Source organism: Corticium candelabrum, chromosome 10 (assembly GCF_963422355.1).
Source record: "Corticium candelabrum chromosome 10, ooCorCand1.1, whole genome shotgun sequence".
NCBI classification, from domain to species: domain Eukaryota; kingdom Metazoa; phylum Porifera; class Homoscleromorpha; order Homosclerophorida; family Plakinidae; genus Corticium; species Corticium candelabrum.
Genome location: NC_085094.1, coordinates 6,764,610 through 6,782,290, shown reverse-complemented (window position 1 = coordinate 6,782,290; position 17,681 = coordinate 6,764,610). Strand labels below are relative to the sequence as shown.

Sequence of the window (17,681 nt, the reverse complement as noted above, 5' to 3'; positions counted from 1 at the left end):
CATTTCTCATCGTAAGACCTTTGATGTAATGAACTTGTCTATAATGAAACCCTGATGACAGAAAAGCAGAGAGCACGAAGGAAGATGTTGCTGCTACATACAAAATTTCTCAATCAATTAATGCTTGCCACGATTATCTCAGCTTGTTTGTAATCAGACACAATTACATGGAAGAATTATGTAAGATTGTTTAGCCTTGCATTTCTTGATTGTGAGCAGAGTCCAAGATTCTTTGCATAATAACGTCCTCAATATAGCAAAGGAGCCTTAGGCCCTTAGGGTCTTTTGCAATTTGTGATATCAATGTACCACCATAATGCAGTAACTTTAAACCGGCATCAGTCGACACAAGTAAGCTAACAACAATGGCAGAAATATGTATAAAAACACAATTACGATAAAATGCATTGATTTTTGCATCATAAAAGTATTAAAACTGGGTAATACGGTTTTGAGGCTGTAACACTACGTCACAGTGGCCAGGCGGATATACATACTGGTTGTGCAATGACCCATATAGTACACTGGCTCAGAAACTATGTGCTATCTTTTACATGATGACATTTACAACTATGATTCATGTCATCAGTATCACAGAGTTGAATGTGTTGTGTAATACTAATGTCTGTTACTGTTGTTATTTATTTAACTTTTATGATATGATTGCAGGTACACCAACAGCTGGGCAATCACCAAGAGTTTCTTTTGATGAGTTTTCAGAGGAAGAGTTGAGTTGCACAGCTTCCCAGTATTCTGGTCTGAGTGGTGACATTACATTTGGATGGTACAGAGAAGATAATGGAGTTGATTTAGCTATTGCATTAGACTCTCGAGTGACAAATTCAACGAATAGTGATAGTGGGGGCAGATTTACTGGGAAATTGAAATTTGCATCTGTGAAGCGTTCTGATAGAGGATTAATCAAGTGCATGGCGTTTAACAAGTATGGTGCTAGTGATATCTCTTCAGCTACATCAGTTAATGTCAAATGTGAGTCGCTTTGGTAACATTTTATGGTGCATTGTTACGAGTGATGTGTTGTTAGATGCTCCTGAATTTGTTGAAATTAGACCATCCAGTCCAGTGGGTGTGAAAGGACAAAGTATCACTTTAAACTGTTCTGCTGTTGGTAATCCCTCTCCAGATTATGAATGGAGAGGAGGCAAGAGTGCAACAGGATCTACTCTGGAATTAACATCACTTGAATTTAATGATGAAGGGACATACACATGTGTTGCTAGTAACGCTATTGAGGCTGGTGGTAGGTCCAGTAGTACATCAGTACAGTTGACAATTGAAGGTAGCGTTCTTTTGCACGTATTTGTTGACATTTTGTATGTTTAGTTAACTAGATGTGGTGTGTTTTAGGTCCTCCACAGAGATGTGTTGTGTTGTCAGTTGAAAGCTATAATGACTCTGAAGTGAATGTCACAGTCAACTGTCCTGAAAATGGAAACTCAAGTATAACTGAATATCGCATAGAATATCAGTTGGATAATGGCACCAGCAACATGCAGTGGGAACAAAGAGAATTCAGTGCTACTGATCTTCAACCGTTTGTTGTTGTTGGTCTCAGACCATTTACAAATTACAGCTTTAGAGCAACAGCAAGCAACAGGCATGGCTACAAACCTGGAAGTTTGGCATCTGTTAATGTGGTATCTGTGACTACTGCTGAAGGCTGTAATGTTTTTCTTATTTAAAGATTTAAGTATGTTTTGTGATTGTGTGATTTGCTGTATTTATTAGATCCCGGTTCTCCCAATTCAGTGAGTTTATCAGGAAATGCTTCTGCTCGTTGGTTTGTTGTGTTATGGTCACCTCCCTGTACACCTAATGGTGTTCCTCGCTATTACTTTGTTTACTACAAACCAATTGGTGTTCGTCAAGTGAGAGATGTGGATGGGTACAAGAGACTGAATGTAACAGCCACGTTGGCCAATTTGACAAGGCTCACTCCATTTACACAGTACAGTGTTGGGGTGGCAGCAGTGAACGTTCGCTTTCATGATGGTAAGGTGTTAGAAGGACAAAGAAGTACTGCCATTGTTGCTAACACATCAGAAGATGGTAAGTTTGTATCATGATTTGGCTTGGTATACATTTACTTTGAAGACGTGTCTTATTCAAGTTTTTTTGCAGGCAGAAGTATATTACAGTAATGACAAGTATGTTCTTTGTTTTATTTATTGCTAGTGGTTTAGCACGTCAGTTTTGTCTTCATTGTAATAAAGATCAGCAAATACATTTAGTTGATTGCTTGGTAATGCATTGCAGCACCACATTATGTAACTTTCTAGCAGCATATATGGTCCAACTATTGTGATAGGCACATATGATGTAAAGCAGTTTGAGCGCAATAGATGCTTTTTATGTGAAGCCTTTGTTGAAGAGTAGTGTTGCATACTTGTAGCTTGGGTGGCATGTACTTACTACGTATAGGTATGGTTTGTAGAAGATTTGTAAGCAGCCATAATACACAGTACATGTTTGACAATGAACTTGCATAATACACAACAGCAGACAACCAGTAAATGCTTTTCGTCTTACTATCTGGTGTTGTCATGCAATTGATGAAAGGAGAAAATCTGATTCATCTATTTGAAGATTGGTTGGCTACTTGTTGAGCCTAACTACCTTTGTTAGTCAACATGTATTTATGTACTCCAGGTTATTCTAGAGCATTAGAGCTGTTTTTGCTTTAAAAACACTGAAACTCTGATCTGAGAGCAAGGAAATCTGATGGCAGATTACAGGTTTTTGACTTTGTAGTTTGATTTTGTCTAATATTGTAGTTTTATCAAATAAGTGATGCTCTGGTATTACCATTAGTGTAGTTTAGTTGTAATTAAGAAAAATGGGCCTGTTAAAACTGGAGCAACTAAATTAAGATACAGCTGAAATGTGCATTTAGTTTTGACTTGTTGAATACTGACATTGCTTGATGTAATCATGATGTTGTGTGAATGTGTCTGTAGTATATTGCTGCACTGTTAACTGACTGTGTTCAGACTATGTATATGTTGTTGTTTTGTAGCTCCTGCAACTGCACCACATTCCCTGAAATATTCTTCCAATCCACCACATACAGTCACTGTAATGTGGAGTGAACCTGAAACACCAAATGGAGTTATTAAATATTACATTGTTGAATACATGCTGTCAGATGGGACTGGAAACAAAACACGTTTTAATTTTGTAAAAGAGCGTATTCAAGAGATTGGTAGTCTAATGCCGTCAACAAATTATACTATCACAGTTCAAGCTTTCACAGTTGGTGTTGGACCAGCAGCATCCATTACTGTTGTGGCAGCTGCTATAAGTAATTTTACTTTCAATATTTAGTATAGCTTTATTATTACAGGTTTCTCTTGATTTAGCACCAACTCCACCTCAGAATTTGAGAAATTTAAGTGTGACATCAAGCTCAATTGCTCTACAATGGGAGAGGCCTAGTAGCTTTAATGGTGCTTTTCAGTACTACACTGTAAGCAAAGTTGTGTGTGGATGAGTAGATGAACGAATGCATGTGCATACATGCTCATAGCTGCCAATGATTGTTTAAACTTTACCGTGCAGGTTTACAACAGTATTGGTGATGCTTTGTACAGCAAGAGTCCCGACATTGAGAGTCAGAGTCGTGAAAACCTATACACCTTGAAGGGCCTCAAACCATATACTGACTACAGAGTATATGTGACAGTAACGAATAACGCAAAGTCCAATCCAGAAAGTTCCCCTAGTAACATGATTATAGTGCTCACACTGGCAGCTTCTCCTCAGACACCAGACAAACCTTTAGCTAGTGATGTTGCATCATCAACATCAACTGTAGTATTTGTACCTCCTACTGTGAATGATGAAAATGGTCCAATAGAGTATGTTTTGAATTTTCATTGTTTTGTGAATGTTTTAATGTGGCAATGTTTTAGATATGTTGATTTTATTGTTTATGAGGGTACCACTGGATCTAAAGCTCCTTCAGTATCTGATGTACCACGTACTGTTGGACCATATGAGCAAGAGGGCACAGACAACACATGGTATGTAACAGCTCGATACAATTACATGATTTACAAACAGAACATAGAAGGGAAGCAGTTTACTGTTGGAAATGATTCAACGTCTGGTGAAAAGAATGAGTACAGAAATGCTCCACTTAAATCTGATTCAACTTACTTTATATATATTCGTGTGGTTGCAACGTTGGATAATGGAATTGTGGTATGATGATATGTGGATTACTACATACCTTTGAGAAACCTTATATATTATGATTTCTAGAAGAAAGAAACAGCAATTGGTGAACCACTAAGTAAGATGATTATTATTATTTGGTTTCCATTACAGTAATATTGATCATTTTTGACATGAAGGAGTTTTGACAAAGGGAGGATCAAGTTCAGGTGCTCCAATTGCAGGTGCTGCAGCTGGTGGCATCATTTTTCTTCTATTGGTTATTCTTGTTGTTGTTGTTTTAAGGTTGTTTACTTTCATGCATGTGATAAACCATGTAGTTTAACTGTAACTGTGTTATTTAGGAGACGTCGTTCAGGAAGAATGACTGACAGTGTTTACATAAATGAACAGGTTGCTTTTTCGTCAGTCAAGCAAGTGGAGAGTGAATATGACGAGGTTCCTCTCGCTGCTGTGATTTCTGGTGGAAGTCTATCAGTGACATCATATGAAGGCACAACTGCTGTTCTTCCTTGTGATGCTGCTGGAGAACCAAAACCAATCATCAAATGGTTTCGCAATGGAAAAGAAATATCTGAGAAAGATGAGCACTTTGTTATTCTGGGAGATAAGTCTTTGCAGATTGCTAATGTCATGGCAACAGACAGTGGCAAGTATCGATGCACAGCGACAAACTGTTCAGGCGTTGATGAACAGGTTGTAGAGCTGATTGTACGGTCAGCCGCTGAAGCAGAAAAGAAACCAAATGTTTGGACATCTGGAGGTGACTGATGTGGTTGTGTTGATGTACGTTGATCGGCCCAAAGTTGTGTAATTTCCTCTGTAGATACTCCATCTATAATGCCAAAAGTAAAGAGTCACCAATCACGAACCGGCCTACATTCTATCAACCTTGAGAAATTTCCAGATTATGTGACAGCTATGCATCAAGATCTCAATGCTGGGATATCCAGTGAATTTAAGGTGTAGTTAGTATTTTAGTATCACTTTAACTCGTTTTGTCAATAATATATGTGATCTATGACTAGGCACTTGGAGAATTACAACATAACTTTTCAGCTGAAGTAGCCTTGGCAAACCTGTCACTGAATCGTTACAAAAATATTCTGACTTGTGTGTAACTTGTGCTGGCCATTTCTTTCAATATTTCTACGTTTCAATGTGTCTAGATGATCATTCTCGAGTTGTGCTACCAGTTTTGTCAGGAATGACAAACTCTAATGGCAATTACATTGCTGCTGCTTTTGTTGATGTTGGTTTATGTGATGCATACCTAGGAACTAAGCAATTAACTGTTGTGTGAATGTAGGGCTATCGTACTCCCAAGAAGTACATTGCATCACAAGGACCACAGGAACATACTGTTGCTGATAATTGGCGAATGATTTGGGCAGAAAATGTGCCTACGATTGTAATGCTTACCCATTTGATAGAAAAGAATAAGGTGAGTGAGTTTGCATGGTGTGGTGCTCACTATTGCCAAATAGTTTGTATATATATTGCTAGATTAAGTGTCATCAGTATTGGCCCAAGAATATTTTTGACACAGTGGAGTACAATGGTCTCATTGTCACTTTCTTGGAGAAAGATTCCTTTGCTGATTACGAAATTCGTAAATTTAGTCTGACCTTGGTAAGTTGCTTAAAATGTGGGAGTGTGGTGCATGTACTGTAGGTTGTGCTCCATCAGGGTCAAGAGACTAGAATGGCAACACAATACCATTACACTGCATGGCCTGATCATGGTGTTCCCAAATTTGCCACACCGCTACTGAGTTTCATCAGAAGAATCAATCGTGAATATCCAAAGAATCGAGGGTCAATGGTTGTTCACTGCAGGTACAGAGCTAGGTGTGAGTTTATGGAGAAACATATTGCTCTTAATGGGAAATGGATTTCTAGCGCTGGTGTTGGTCGAACTGGAACGTTTATTGTTATTGACACCATGCTTGAGAGAATTGAAGATGGTGAGCCCATTGATATCTACAGCTGTGTTGCATCTCTGAGGACAAAACGTCAAGATATGGTCCAGACTGAGGTTTGTATGCATGCACTATGGTAGTTTTGAACTTGGCGGGTGATGTCAGACTTTTTGGTGATTTGTGAGGAGGATGTGAAAGTAATTCAGGGAGTTGTACTAGTATGTTTATTGTACTGTAGATATGCACACTTTATGGTGAATATTAAAGACTAATGGGGGCTGAGAATAGGGCTTAGTTGGGTATTTTGCAATCTGATAACATTTGACATCAATACAGTACTACCAATCCCAACAGATTGTCGTAAGGCCGCAGTTCTCATAATATGTTGATGATGAGTGACAATGTCTTGTTGTTATCAACAGGCTCAATATGGTTTTATCCACGATGCTGTGCTTGAAGCATTGACATGTGGCAATACCCAGATTCCTGTTCAAAATCTTCGTACTGCTGTTGCCAAGCTGTCGAAGAAAGATGCAAAGTCAGGCAAGACAGGTTTTGAACGTCACTTTCAAGTAAGCAATCTCTGTTACATAGAGACAGTGATTGTTTGTTGTGATATTGTATTGACATTAGGTGTTACAAACAACAGGGCCACAAATGGACAAGCAGTTTTGTAAGGCAGGCTCACAGCCTGCTGTAACAGTGAAGAACAGATACCAGGACATACTGCCTTGTTTGATCATGATTTTTTGTTGTTGTTGTGTAGAAAGTAATGTTGTTGTGGTTTACAGTGGATGTACAGCGAGTTATTCTTCGTCTGGAGGAAACAGAATCCCAAGAGAGTGAGTATGTGAACACTCAGGCTGGAGCCGACTACGTAAATGCCAGCTACTTGGATGTATGACTATGCTATTTGTACATTATGTTAACATTGATTGCAGTCGATACATTAATATGTGGCTGATTAGGGCTATCGTCATCGTGATGCATATATTACTACACAAGGGCCACTAGCTAAGACTACAGAAGACTTTTGGAAAATGGTGTGGGAACAAAATTGTGTGTCAATTGTCATGCTGGCGTCTTTGCAAGAAAATGGAGAGGTTGCTACAACTGACTACGATGATTGTCTGAAAATATGGTGCAATTTGTATGTGTAATTTTTGCAGGAGATGTGTCACCAGTATTGGCCAGCATCAGGCAGTGCTCAGTATGGTCAGTACACTGTTCTGTTGTCGAAAGAGACAAATCTGGGAGAGTATGTGATACGCAAATTTAACCTGAGCAAGGTCAACAGCTATACTTAAAAGTGCATTGGCACTGATCGATTGACATTATGTGTGTTGTGTACGGGCAGGGTTCACAGTCAAAGGTCATAACCCAGTTTCACTACACAGCATGGCCGGAGAACAGTAATCCCAAAACAGTAGAGCAACTGTTTGACATGCAGGATCAATTGCAAAAATGGCAGCAAGGGACTGGCAACAAAACTATAATTGTTCACTGCAAGTGAGTACCAAATACAGTACGACTGATAGTATGTAGTAACTAACATGACTTTTATATAGCAATGGTGTTGGTCGCAGCGGAACTTTCTGTGGCATTCTGTCGCTTGTCGAGCTCTTGAAGGTAGAGGGTGTGGTCGATGTGTTTCTGAAAGTTAGATCGATGCGAATCCAACATCCAAGAATTGTGCAGACTTTGGTGAGACAACCAGCATGTTTACGTCTACCATTTCACATTTCACGAATTTAAGAATGATTGCCTCTATAGACACAGTATCAATTTATGTATGACGCCTTGCTGGTCTACCTTGACAACTTTGACACGTATGCCAACTTCAACTAACTCTTCAGTTTTTGTAGGCAATGATTAGCTTTAGAACTTTTTGGCTAATCGTAGTTTAGTCATGGTTCTTGGTGTGCAGACGTTTGTGCTAATTGGTAGACATTGATTTGTAAGTTAAGTTTTTGTAGTTAAGAATGATGCGTGGTAGCCAGAACTTTTAGTAGTAGCTAGAACGCTGAACTGCCACTATTTTGTGGACTGTTTTCTAGTGTTTTTGAATTGTAGGCTGTTGAACAGCAACCTTAGATCTAGAACATAAGACAACGTGCGTACATGGATTGATTCTATGAATTTGGGCAGCTTTCTAGATACTACATCCCAAAATTGTTGCAGATGTGAGATGGCTCAAATCATCATGTCTGATTCTGATAATATTCAGTGTCTGACAAATCCGTAGCCCGGATGCCCGGGACAATCAAATATTTTTACGGACACTCAAATAATTGGTGCTTGGTTGCCTGGGGACGACCACTCAGACACTATGATGCAATTGTACTTTGTCTATATCAGCACGCTCCTGGTATAAGTAGAAGGATATCACCACTTTCTACAGGGCGTGTTTTCACCAAGGCTAGGAGTTGGCACAAAGACTGTACACATCATGTGGTCGTATGCCTCTGCCGCACTACTACATCAACCATTTCTATGCACCAATTACTTTGTTCCTGTAGTGCCAGCTAGCAATCAGTCAAAATGACCTAGTAGCAACGACAGTAGTGAGTCTGATTTTAGTAGTACTGAAAGTAAATGTCTAGTGCCTTCTGCAACAAAAACTCAAGACAAGTCAGACCAACCAACACCAACACCACCAAAGACAATGAAGGTGATGGATAAAGATGCAGTGCCAAGCAAGCTTGAGGGGAAACAACAAAGTCTGTTTGCTCTTGTTAGCAAAACGAATTTTGGCTGAGCCGGGAACTAGCAACTGTTCTGCTAAAACCAAGGAATTCCTGTAAATAGGAAAACAAGTAAGGTGGCGCGTGTAGCAACACCACAGCCGAGTGAGGGTAGCACAAGAGTGTCTGATTTAGTGTGTGTCTACTTTATAGAACCCAATGAATAGTGTGCTTTATCTAATTAACGTGCACTACGCAATACAAAGTATCAATACACTACATCACTATCCTTCCCATTCTGTGGTTCCAGAACGTAATCATGCAGTCGTCTGGGTAGTTTGCGAATCCGTTTAGATCTTCTTAACATAACTGGTGGTTCAAGTGAAGCGTGTTGGCTTTCTTGTTCTAGCTAGGTGTGTTCCAGACTGCTCTTCCGCATCTCCCTCCGCTACGGATGGTGACTCTTCTCCCGAGTCAGTGCTCTCGCAACCGACCGTATTATCAGGATCTTCTGTCGATGTGGGGCGCTTTAACGGTCGCCTTTTTTCTGGGACGTGGATTCCACCAACATCGCATGATTGCGTGTACCATGCAACATCATTCTTTATTGTAGGCCACTAAAACCGCTGTAAAATTATTTGAAGCGTTATCTTCACTCCCTGGTGTCCTGAAAAGGGTTCATCGTGAGCAAGACGTAATATTTCCGCAACTAGCGTCGACGGTACAACATTTTGCAACAGTCCTGACGGAGCGATCCTCTGAAGCACACCTTCAGGAGACCAAGTCAGATTTTCCTTCAGAACTGTCTTTACCACCTTTGATTGATTCCATATCAACTTGGTCTATACCAACAATATCGCTGATTTCCGTTAAGTTAACAGTGGATCTCTCTGTTGTGCCTTCATAAATTTTTTCATAGACCAGTCGTCTCTTATACTGGCTACTAACAGTGCAGCTTCCGGAAGTTGAAACGTGGCGATCGGGTTGGCACGGTTATTGTTCTGACCTATTTCCTTGGACTCGTCTAATTTCAAGGTTTCTCGTGTTCTAGTCGACTTAGAGCATCAGTCACAACATTTTCTTGACTAGTTATATATTCTACAGTAAATGAATATTCTTCTAATTCCATAATTCATCTAGCACGTTTTCCCCAGGAATCTTTAATATTCGCCAAAAACTGTAATGGACAATGATCAGTTCTCAAACAAAACTTAAAATTTAGTTCCTATGAGATTTTGGCGAAAATGACGGACAGCCATCACAATGGCGAGAAATTCTTTGTCATATACAGAATACTTTCTTTCTGATTTGGAAAGTGTCTTACTGAAATAGGCAACTGTTCTTATTCCTTCTGGTGTCTGCTAAGCTAATTCTGCTCCTATCCCGACCATGGAAGCATCTGTTGTGAGAACATAAGTTCTATCTGAATGTAGATGACTCAGAACTGTATAAGAAATCAACATCTCTTTCAAAGTGCTGAAGGCGATTTCACATTCGTGTGACCATCGAAAGGCTTTGTGACCCTTCAAAAGGTTATACATTGGTTTAGTGATGGACGCAAACCGTGGACTAGATCTTCGATACCAGCCCACCATACCCATAAACATTCTAACCTCTTTGACGTTTGCAGGTTTGGGAATCTTCACAATTGCTGCTCTTTTTCTGAATCTGAGCCCAGTCCATCTTTGCTCACTCGTAGACGACAGAAGATAATTTCAGTCATTGCAAATTGACACTTCTTAGCTTTAATTCGCAGGCCATAATTGAACATCGTCATAAAAGTGTCTTCTATTTGTAAGATGGTCATCGAACGAAGCCGACAAAACACAAACGGCCAACAGGGTTTCCGCATTTCTGCCCATGACACAGAAGCGGAATCACAAAAAATGGTCTAAAATTAGACACTTTTGTAAATCTGTGGTGATCAGGAAGTCGGAATTGCAGATTTACAGAAATGCAGAAAAGCGAATTTGCCGAACGGCGCTCTACGGTACCAAAACGGCCAAACAGCGTTTCTGCATTTCTGCTGATGAAAGAAAAGCGGAATTACAAAAAACTGATTTAAAATCAGACACTTTTTGCTAATCTGTGTTTGCCAAAAAGTCGGAATTGCAAATTTACAAAAATCTAGAAAAGTGGATTCGCAGAACGGCGCTCAAGGGTACCCAAACTGCCAAATGGCGTTTCTGTGTTTTTGCCAATGACAGAAAAGCGGAATTACGCTCGGCGATAAGTTGGAATTGCAGATTTACAGAATGCAGAAACGCAGACGACTGTCACTTCATCGTACCGAAGCGGCCAACGCCGTTTTAGTACCATGAAATGTGCTTGAACAACATCGTGGCGACAAAAATTCTTTTAGAATTGTGAAAAGCATGCCCTAAAGTATGAATAACACATTTAGATAACTGAATTAATATAGAACATTCTAGTGGCCAACGTACTCTAAGACAGTGCTATTGCATGCCTCGATCTTGCTTCAAAGAACAATGGCAAGTGATCTAGAAGGCAGTAAAATGTACACGCTTGAGATGGGCCAGAAGCGGTACAGATTGAAACGAGGGCAGCTGACGACGGCAGTAATCGGTCTTTTGTTTGGCCTCCAAAAGAGTTCCGTCTTTTTTTCTCTGACGAAGGAGAAGTGGAGATCCCCAATGAAGGCGAATTCGAAGTAAGCGAATTTTTCGGTCTGGAGAGTTGAGATGGCTTCAAGTGAAGCAGGTTCTAGCAGTCAGACACAGTCGCAGCGCTGGTCTTTGGGACAGTCAACATTTTATCAACCTGGACGTCAGTCTCCAGAGGCAACCGCGTGCAGTATCAAGTGGCATCCTAAGAAATCTGCGGTGGGTAAACCAAAATGACAAAAAAAAACATTGACATATTTGAATCACGCAACGGTCGACCAAAACACGTGTAGAGCCATCCGCTGAAGCTGGATGACAGCACTGCTAACGTTCCGTTTGTTCAAGCCAAGATAAGTGAAGAGGCTTTTAATTTTTATGTCGTCGCTATAGTCGACGTCAAGAACAAGACTGTCCGGACGTGGAAGGTACGAGAGGTATCTGCACTCTGAATATTTGCACATGCATTCAAAGTTATAATATGTAAACTGATTTCTAGGAAGCAAATTCTGGAGATCTAGCAAGACCATTAGAGTGTTTCTTGCGTCTGATTTAGAAGCAATAAACATGAGCGACGACGACTGCCTGATTCTGGAGCGACCAGGAAAGACGAGTAAACGCTCTAGGGTGTCTTCTTCTGATGCAATGTCTTCTCATGCCGCTGATGAGATCTCTTCCTTGCGTCGCCGTATTGAAACGCTGGAAGACCAAGTCAGCCAACTGGATGGCAAGCGAAGAGCGGCCAACGCTTTGAAGTCTGTCTTCATGTGTCTGATTTGCCGTGATGCAGCTTACAAGAAGGATGCTTGTGTTTCTACATGCTGCAATGTTATAATTAGACATCAACAATGTATGGATCAATGGCTAGCAAACGACGCGGTGTGTCCTCATTGTCGCGCTGAGCTCAATCAGAATTTCCAAGACAGGAGACCCGTCTGTACTTTGATGCCTGCCATTAAGCCACTGCAGAGCATGTTAGATGACTGTCTTCTAGATTTATGACAAGTGGATGACCCTGTTGCTTTAGTTTGTGAAGATTGTGTACCGGTAGTGCATGGTAATGTAGCAGTTTAGTTTACGTGTTGCGTAAATACAACATTACAGACGTATACGTACATCAAACGTCGTCTCGCATTAGCCTCGGCTTCTCAGATTCGTGTAGCGCCAATAAAAATCGGTCTACACGGAAGGTATTCATTTATGAAACTGAGTATTAGTGTTGGCTCTAAAAGGCCAACCGCAATGTATTGAAAAATGCGGTACCATTCCAGACCTGTAGAGACCGATATTAATTGGTACTATACACAGATCTTATCTGGGAGGCATTTAACGTAATTAAAGCTCTGCTCGAGTGGCCAGACGCTTCTCACCAGGTCTAGTAGGGTCTGGCCACGCGAGATTACATCAAACGCCAGAGCCGTAGATAATACGGCTCTGTCACATACAGCCCTGTCAAACGCCAAATTGATCGAACGGGACATATCCATGTATGGTCGCCGTCACATGGCAACCTCTCAGCGACATAGCAGTGTATATTGTATTAATGCAAGTTACATGCAGGGCGTGAACACCTATCTATTTGGTACGGCCACAGGGACTTTCTTCTGGGGGACCAGGTTTTGGACTTAATTAATAGTGATCATAAAGTCTACGTTTGCCAGTTGCACATTGCCACAGACTTCGTTGCAATCTATCGTGACGATTTCACGTTTGCATGTTTTGTGTAACTAGCCATAGAGAGGTTTGTCACTAATAGGACAATGCAGATTACACCTACTTAACGCTCGTTACAACAAGTTAATGTATCCTTCTGACGCCCCTGAAGTCTCTTTACTTACACTGGTATCGTTAATGGTGTTCACGCTAGGCTCTCAGCTAATTTGAGTACGACTAAGGAAGGTTTGAGCTAGACTGCGGCCGGTCCATCACAAGCACAATGCACATATGTTGATGCACCACATTGCACTATTAATCAGAATAGCAGAAGCTAAACCAGATGCTTTATTTTTAACACGGACGCATACGTAATCTGCCTTTACGACCGTGCAAGTGCTTTGGTAATATTAACAAAACACAAAAATGCTGCTTTCAAAGTCGCCATATTTCCACATGCCACATGCCCAAATATTGTGCCAAAAGATGGATTGTTTGACGTAAACATTTCCTCTCTTTGATGAATAAGATCTAGATCATCACGCAATGGATCTGTTCCAAATAAACCAAAATGCGTCAGCTGGTTGCCTTGAGCTTCAAAGAGTCGTACCGCTGCGTCACAAGTTGGCAGATCTTGGCTTGCAATAGGTATAGTTCCAACTGCCGTACGAGCCCTATTTTCTGGTATTCCACTTCTAGGACCTATAAATTATCTGCAAATAACCAAACAGCAAAATTACTCACAGAAACGTAAAGTATCTCACCAGACATGGGGTGAGCATTCCAGGACTCAGTAAAACGGTTCAGTCCAACCTGACTATGGCGTGCGATCTCTGCCAAAACTCCCACAACGCAAACACACTTCGGTTGCACAACGCAAACAGACTGCGGCAGTACAACGCAAACAGACTGCGGTAGTACAACGCAAACAGACTCGGTTGCACAACGCAAACAGACTTTGGCAGCACAACGCAACAGACAGCGGTAGTATAACGCAAACAGACTGCGGTAGTACAACGAAAAAAGACTCGGTTGCATAACGCAAACAGACTTCGGTAGCACAACGCAAACAGACTGCAGTTGCACAACGCAAACAGACTGCGGTAGTACAACGAAAACAGACTCGGTTGCATAACGCAAACAGACTTTGGTAGCACAACTCAAACAGACTCGGTTGCACAACGCAAACAGACTGCGGTAGCACAACGCAAACAGACTGCGGTAGCACAACGCAAACAGACTGCGGTAGTACAACGCAAACAGACTTCGGTAGCACAACGCAAACAGACTGCGGTAGCACAACGCAAACAGACGTCGGTTGCACAACGCAAACAACACGCATGCAGTTGCTTACTCATACGCATGCTCTAGAGTCTGCAGACCTTGCAGTACACTGTGGACAACGTTGAGCTTTCGTTCGGCCTCAAATAATGCTGCACAGATTGTGGGTCTGGCAACAACATTTCAACGTTATGTAGCCGACATTGAAAGATCTCTTAGCACATGTGACTCTGAAAGCTTGTGTTCGATTGAGTGTCGGGCCGAATCTCTTCTAACAAACGTCTGCAGCACCCAAAATATTCTTGGAAGAGGCATTGTTTCTCCGTTGCCAGCGACTGGTGCGCGCAATACAAGAGAGAACAAGAGCAGAAAGTATGGAACAGCAATCCACTACAGGATTTCGTGTGGAAAGAGGTGGGGACTTTGGTTTAGTAGCTAAATTTTAGTGACTTAGGAACGTGGTCTAGCGAAGCATGACAGCTGCGCATGTGTGTTACTTTGAAAACGGGTGCCATTTTGTCGATTTGTAGAACCAAAACAGCGTACAGGTTTAAATAGAAGGACGTGAACCAAAATAAAAAGTTTAGAGAACTTTGCAGCATAAGCCACTGGCAGTTTCTAATCAGGGAATGCAGGCCCGGATCCAGATTGGTGGTTTATGTAGTTATGGGGGTTACAACCTCTTCTTTATCAATAAGCGTGGCTCACCATTGAGAAGGGGAGTGTGTACTTTCGTACCCAGACGTATACAGCAACAAAATTGGCATGTGAAGGTTGCTGCCCTTGCACACCTAGTCTGGTCAGCTTTGCACAACAAGTTAATTCTCTTACTAGCACATTTGGGCTTTTTGAATCTATCTCAATACTATGCACACAAAATGTTTATATATAATGTGTATGTTTAGTAGTATGTGTAGTTATGTTTTTGTTTGTTTGTTTGTGTGTATACTTGGAATGTACTTACACCAGATTTCTGTGTGCAACAACAACAATAACAACAACAAAATGCATAAATGAGAACTTTGTGTACGTAACTGCCAGATCAATGCTACCGATTTGAATAGTTTAATTAATTCCACTAGGGACTGCATCAATTCACATATATGTTTATACTACAGCCGGTCTAACAAGCTTTTAGCAAAGATAATTTTATTAGAAGAGATAAGATTAGAAGAACGCCTGCTATTGGATCAACCCCCTTATTTAAAATTCCTTGATCCGAGCCTGCAATGTAGCAAGAATGTTTCTACGGTACATATGACAGCAATATCAGCATGCTTACCACAAGACACACCCAATAACTGATACAAATATGTAATTGGGTGCTCTAGCTCAAACTGCCTTAGCTCGTGTAAACAGGCTACAGTCACCCTACCCCTATAACGATAACCTCTATAGCGATATTACCTTTATTACGATAGAAGCTGCTAAAACCAAAATTTTCCGATACCGTACAATACAAAACTTTACCTCTATAACGATATTTTTATAACGATATTACCCCTATTCCGATTTCTGCCGCTGAAACGAAACGCGTCTGTAGTAGTTGTATAATGATTTTCATTGATATTAATGTGCTAAAAGTGCGCACAGTACTGCGAGGCACTTAAAAAATGCGAGCTGCGCAAGTGTATTGCAACAAACATGGAGTCAAGTGCTGCTGCGGGGGATGCGTTAGACCCAGAAGACACATAAACCCTCCTGTAATCACTGTTTGAGATGCCCGTTGCCATATTCAAGCCATTTCCACTTTCCTATCTCCGAACTTAACTATACTAAAGAACAAGGAACTTTTGCAGGCAGCTGATGGAATCAAGTCTTTATTAGACAGAATGGTTACTTCTGTTCATCATCAACAAGCGACCTTGGACCAGTGGATCGATGACTAGTGTACTGTAATTAATTAGGCTAAAACAGTAGGAACATTTAAATGTCACTAAGTATAGTTTAAAGTAAGAACTTGTGCACAGACAGTGGTTCAGATTGCATTACCTTTATAACAATATTACCCTTATAACGATATGTTAGCGTGAAACGAAGATATCGTTATAGGGGTGCAAAAGGGGAGAAAAATGTTGTGTGCGCATGCGTCTACTTGTTATATGATTAGCCTAAACATCTAATATAGTCAGTCTTCTTGTACTGTACTTGGCGTCCGTTTCCGGTTATCCCCAACACTACACTGTGTAATTACACATAGAAGTTACACATTCGCACAGACATGACTGCGTCGCTCACATGATAACGCAATTCGCAAGAAGACGAAGAGAAGGAAATTTCAACCAGTTGCATAAGAGATACGTACTCACTCAATGCCAGGCACATCCGGTCTTTAGTTGACCGTTTATCGTACAAGCGGCAACACGAAGACATCAAAGCAACTGCACCAGACCCTCCCCGCCTACCGAAATTAGAAAAGGGGAGGGGCTGGCTACGCGAGACTAGCGTTATATAGCCAGAGTTTCACCGACAGTTGTTTATGTATGTTACTGACTGCCTGGCTGACTGTCAAATTTCTTTTGAGAGATAGACGTCGTACGATGGTCTTCAATACTTCCAAACTGTGTGGTGATCACAGGCCAAGAAATTCGCACACAAGAGGGTGGAAATAGTCCCAGTTGATGTGACATTGGCTTCATGACTTTGGTCTTTTCTCCTTCTTATTAGATAATGTACACCTTGAATGAGACTGTAGGCGCCATCAATCAAATTGCTTTATATCAAGTGCAGGTGCTGTCACTGAAGACTACATAGAATATACTTGGCCGGAAAGTACAGCTGTCATTTTCAATTTTGTACTTTGAATTTCTTATATGTAGTAACTCAATTTGTAATTTTGTAATTTTTAAGTTTTACTTAAAAATTGGTCCAAAAATTGAAATGCACGATGTACTTTTCAATTTTTAACCAAACTAAATTTAAAAGTGGAATGGTCAAAAAGTGCACTGACTTTTATCGAGTGGTACTTGATTATATGCCTGGCTTAAGTCAAGCTTTGAGAAGTACTTCCCTCCTTGAAGGGCTGCCAATAAGTGTTTCCACACTCACATGCCAGACGTCCCAACACTCTCCATGGCTTCTTTTACGCTGGAGTTCAGATGCCATCACAGTAAATGCTCTGTGCTCCACCCATTTTCGGGTTATTAACCTCAAGAAAATGATCGAGAAAGCGCTTTGTCATTCAAGCTATCTCAACATGGTGAATGGTAAATGTGTGGATAGAGAATCTAACACTCTTGTCATTAGCTTTCTTGAAATATCAAGTACGCGGAGCAAAACTGCCGTGGTGCACAAGAACACAATTCGCATTTCTCTTTATACTTG

The 17,681-nt window shown here is 40.8% G+C and overlaps 1 protein-coding gene across 1 annotated transcript; it reads left to right on the top strand.

Annotated features, from left to right (window-relative positions):
• Positions 1-3,644: 3,644 nt before the first annotated feature.
• On the top strand, positions 3,645-8,279 carry LOC134185658 (receptor-type tyrosine-protein phosphatase epsilon-like). The gene is made up of 20 exons (XM_062653498.1): positions 3,645-3,878; positions 3,933-4,224; positions 4,285-4,315; positions 4,377-4,482; positions 4,542-4,960; positions 5,024-5,160; positions 5,226-5,310; positions 5,367-5,449; positions 5,507-5,641; positions 5,704-5,829; positions 5,887-6,035; positions 6,099-6,234; positions 6,541-6,690; positions 6,752-6,851; positions 6,910-7,016; positions 7,087-7,221; positions 7,288-7,407; positions 7,476-7,627; positions 7,687-7,822; positions 7,892-8,279. The coding sequence occupies exons 1-20, from the start codon at positions 3,748-3,750 to the stop codon at positions 7,964-7,966; spliced, it is 2,805 nt and encodes a 934-aa protein (XP_062509482.1). The 5' UTR covers positions 3,645-3,747; the 3' UTR covers positions 7,967-8,279.
• The last annotated feature ends 9,402 nt before the right edge of the window (positions 8,280-17,681 follow it).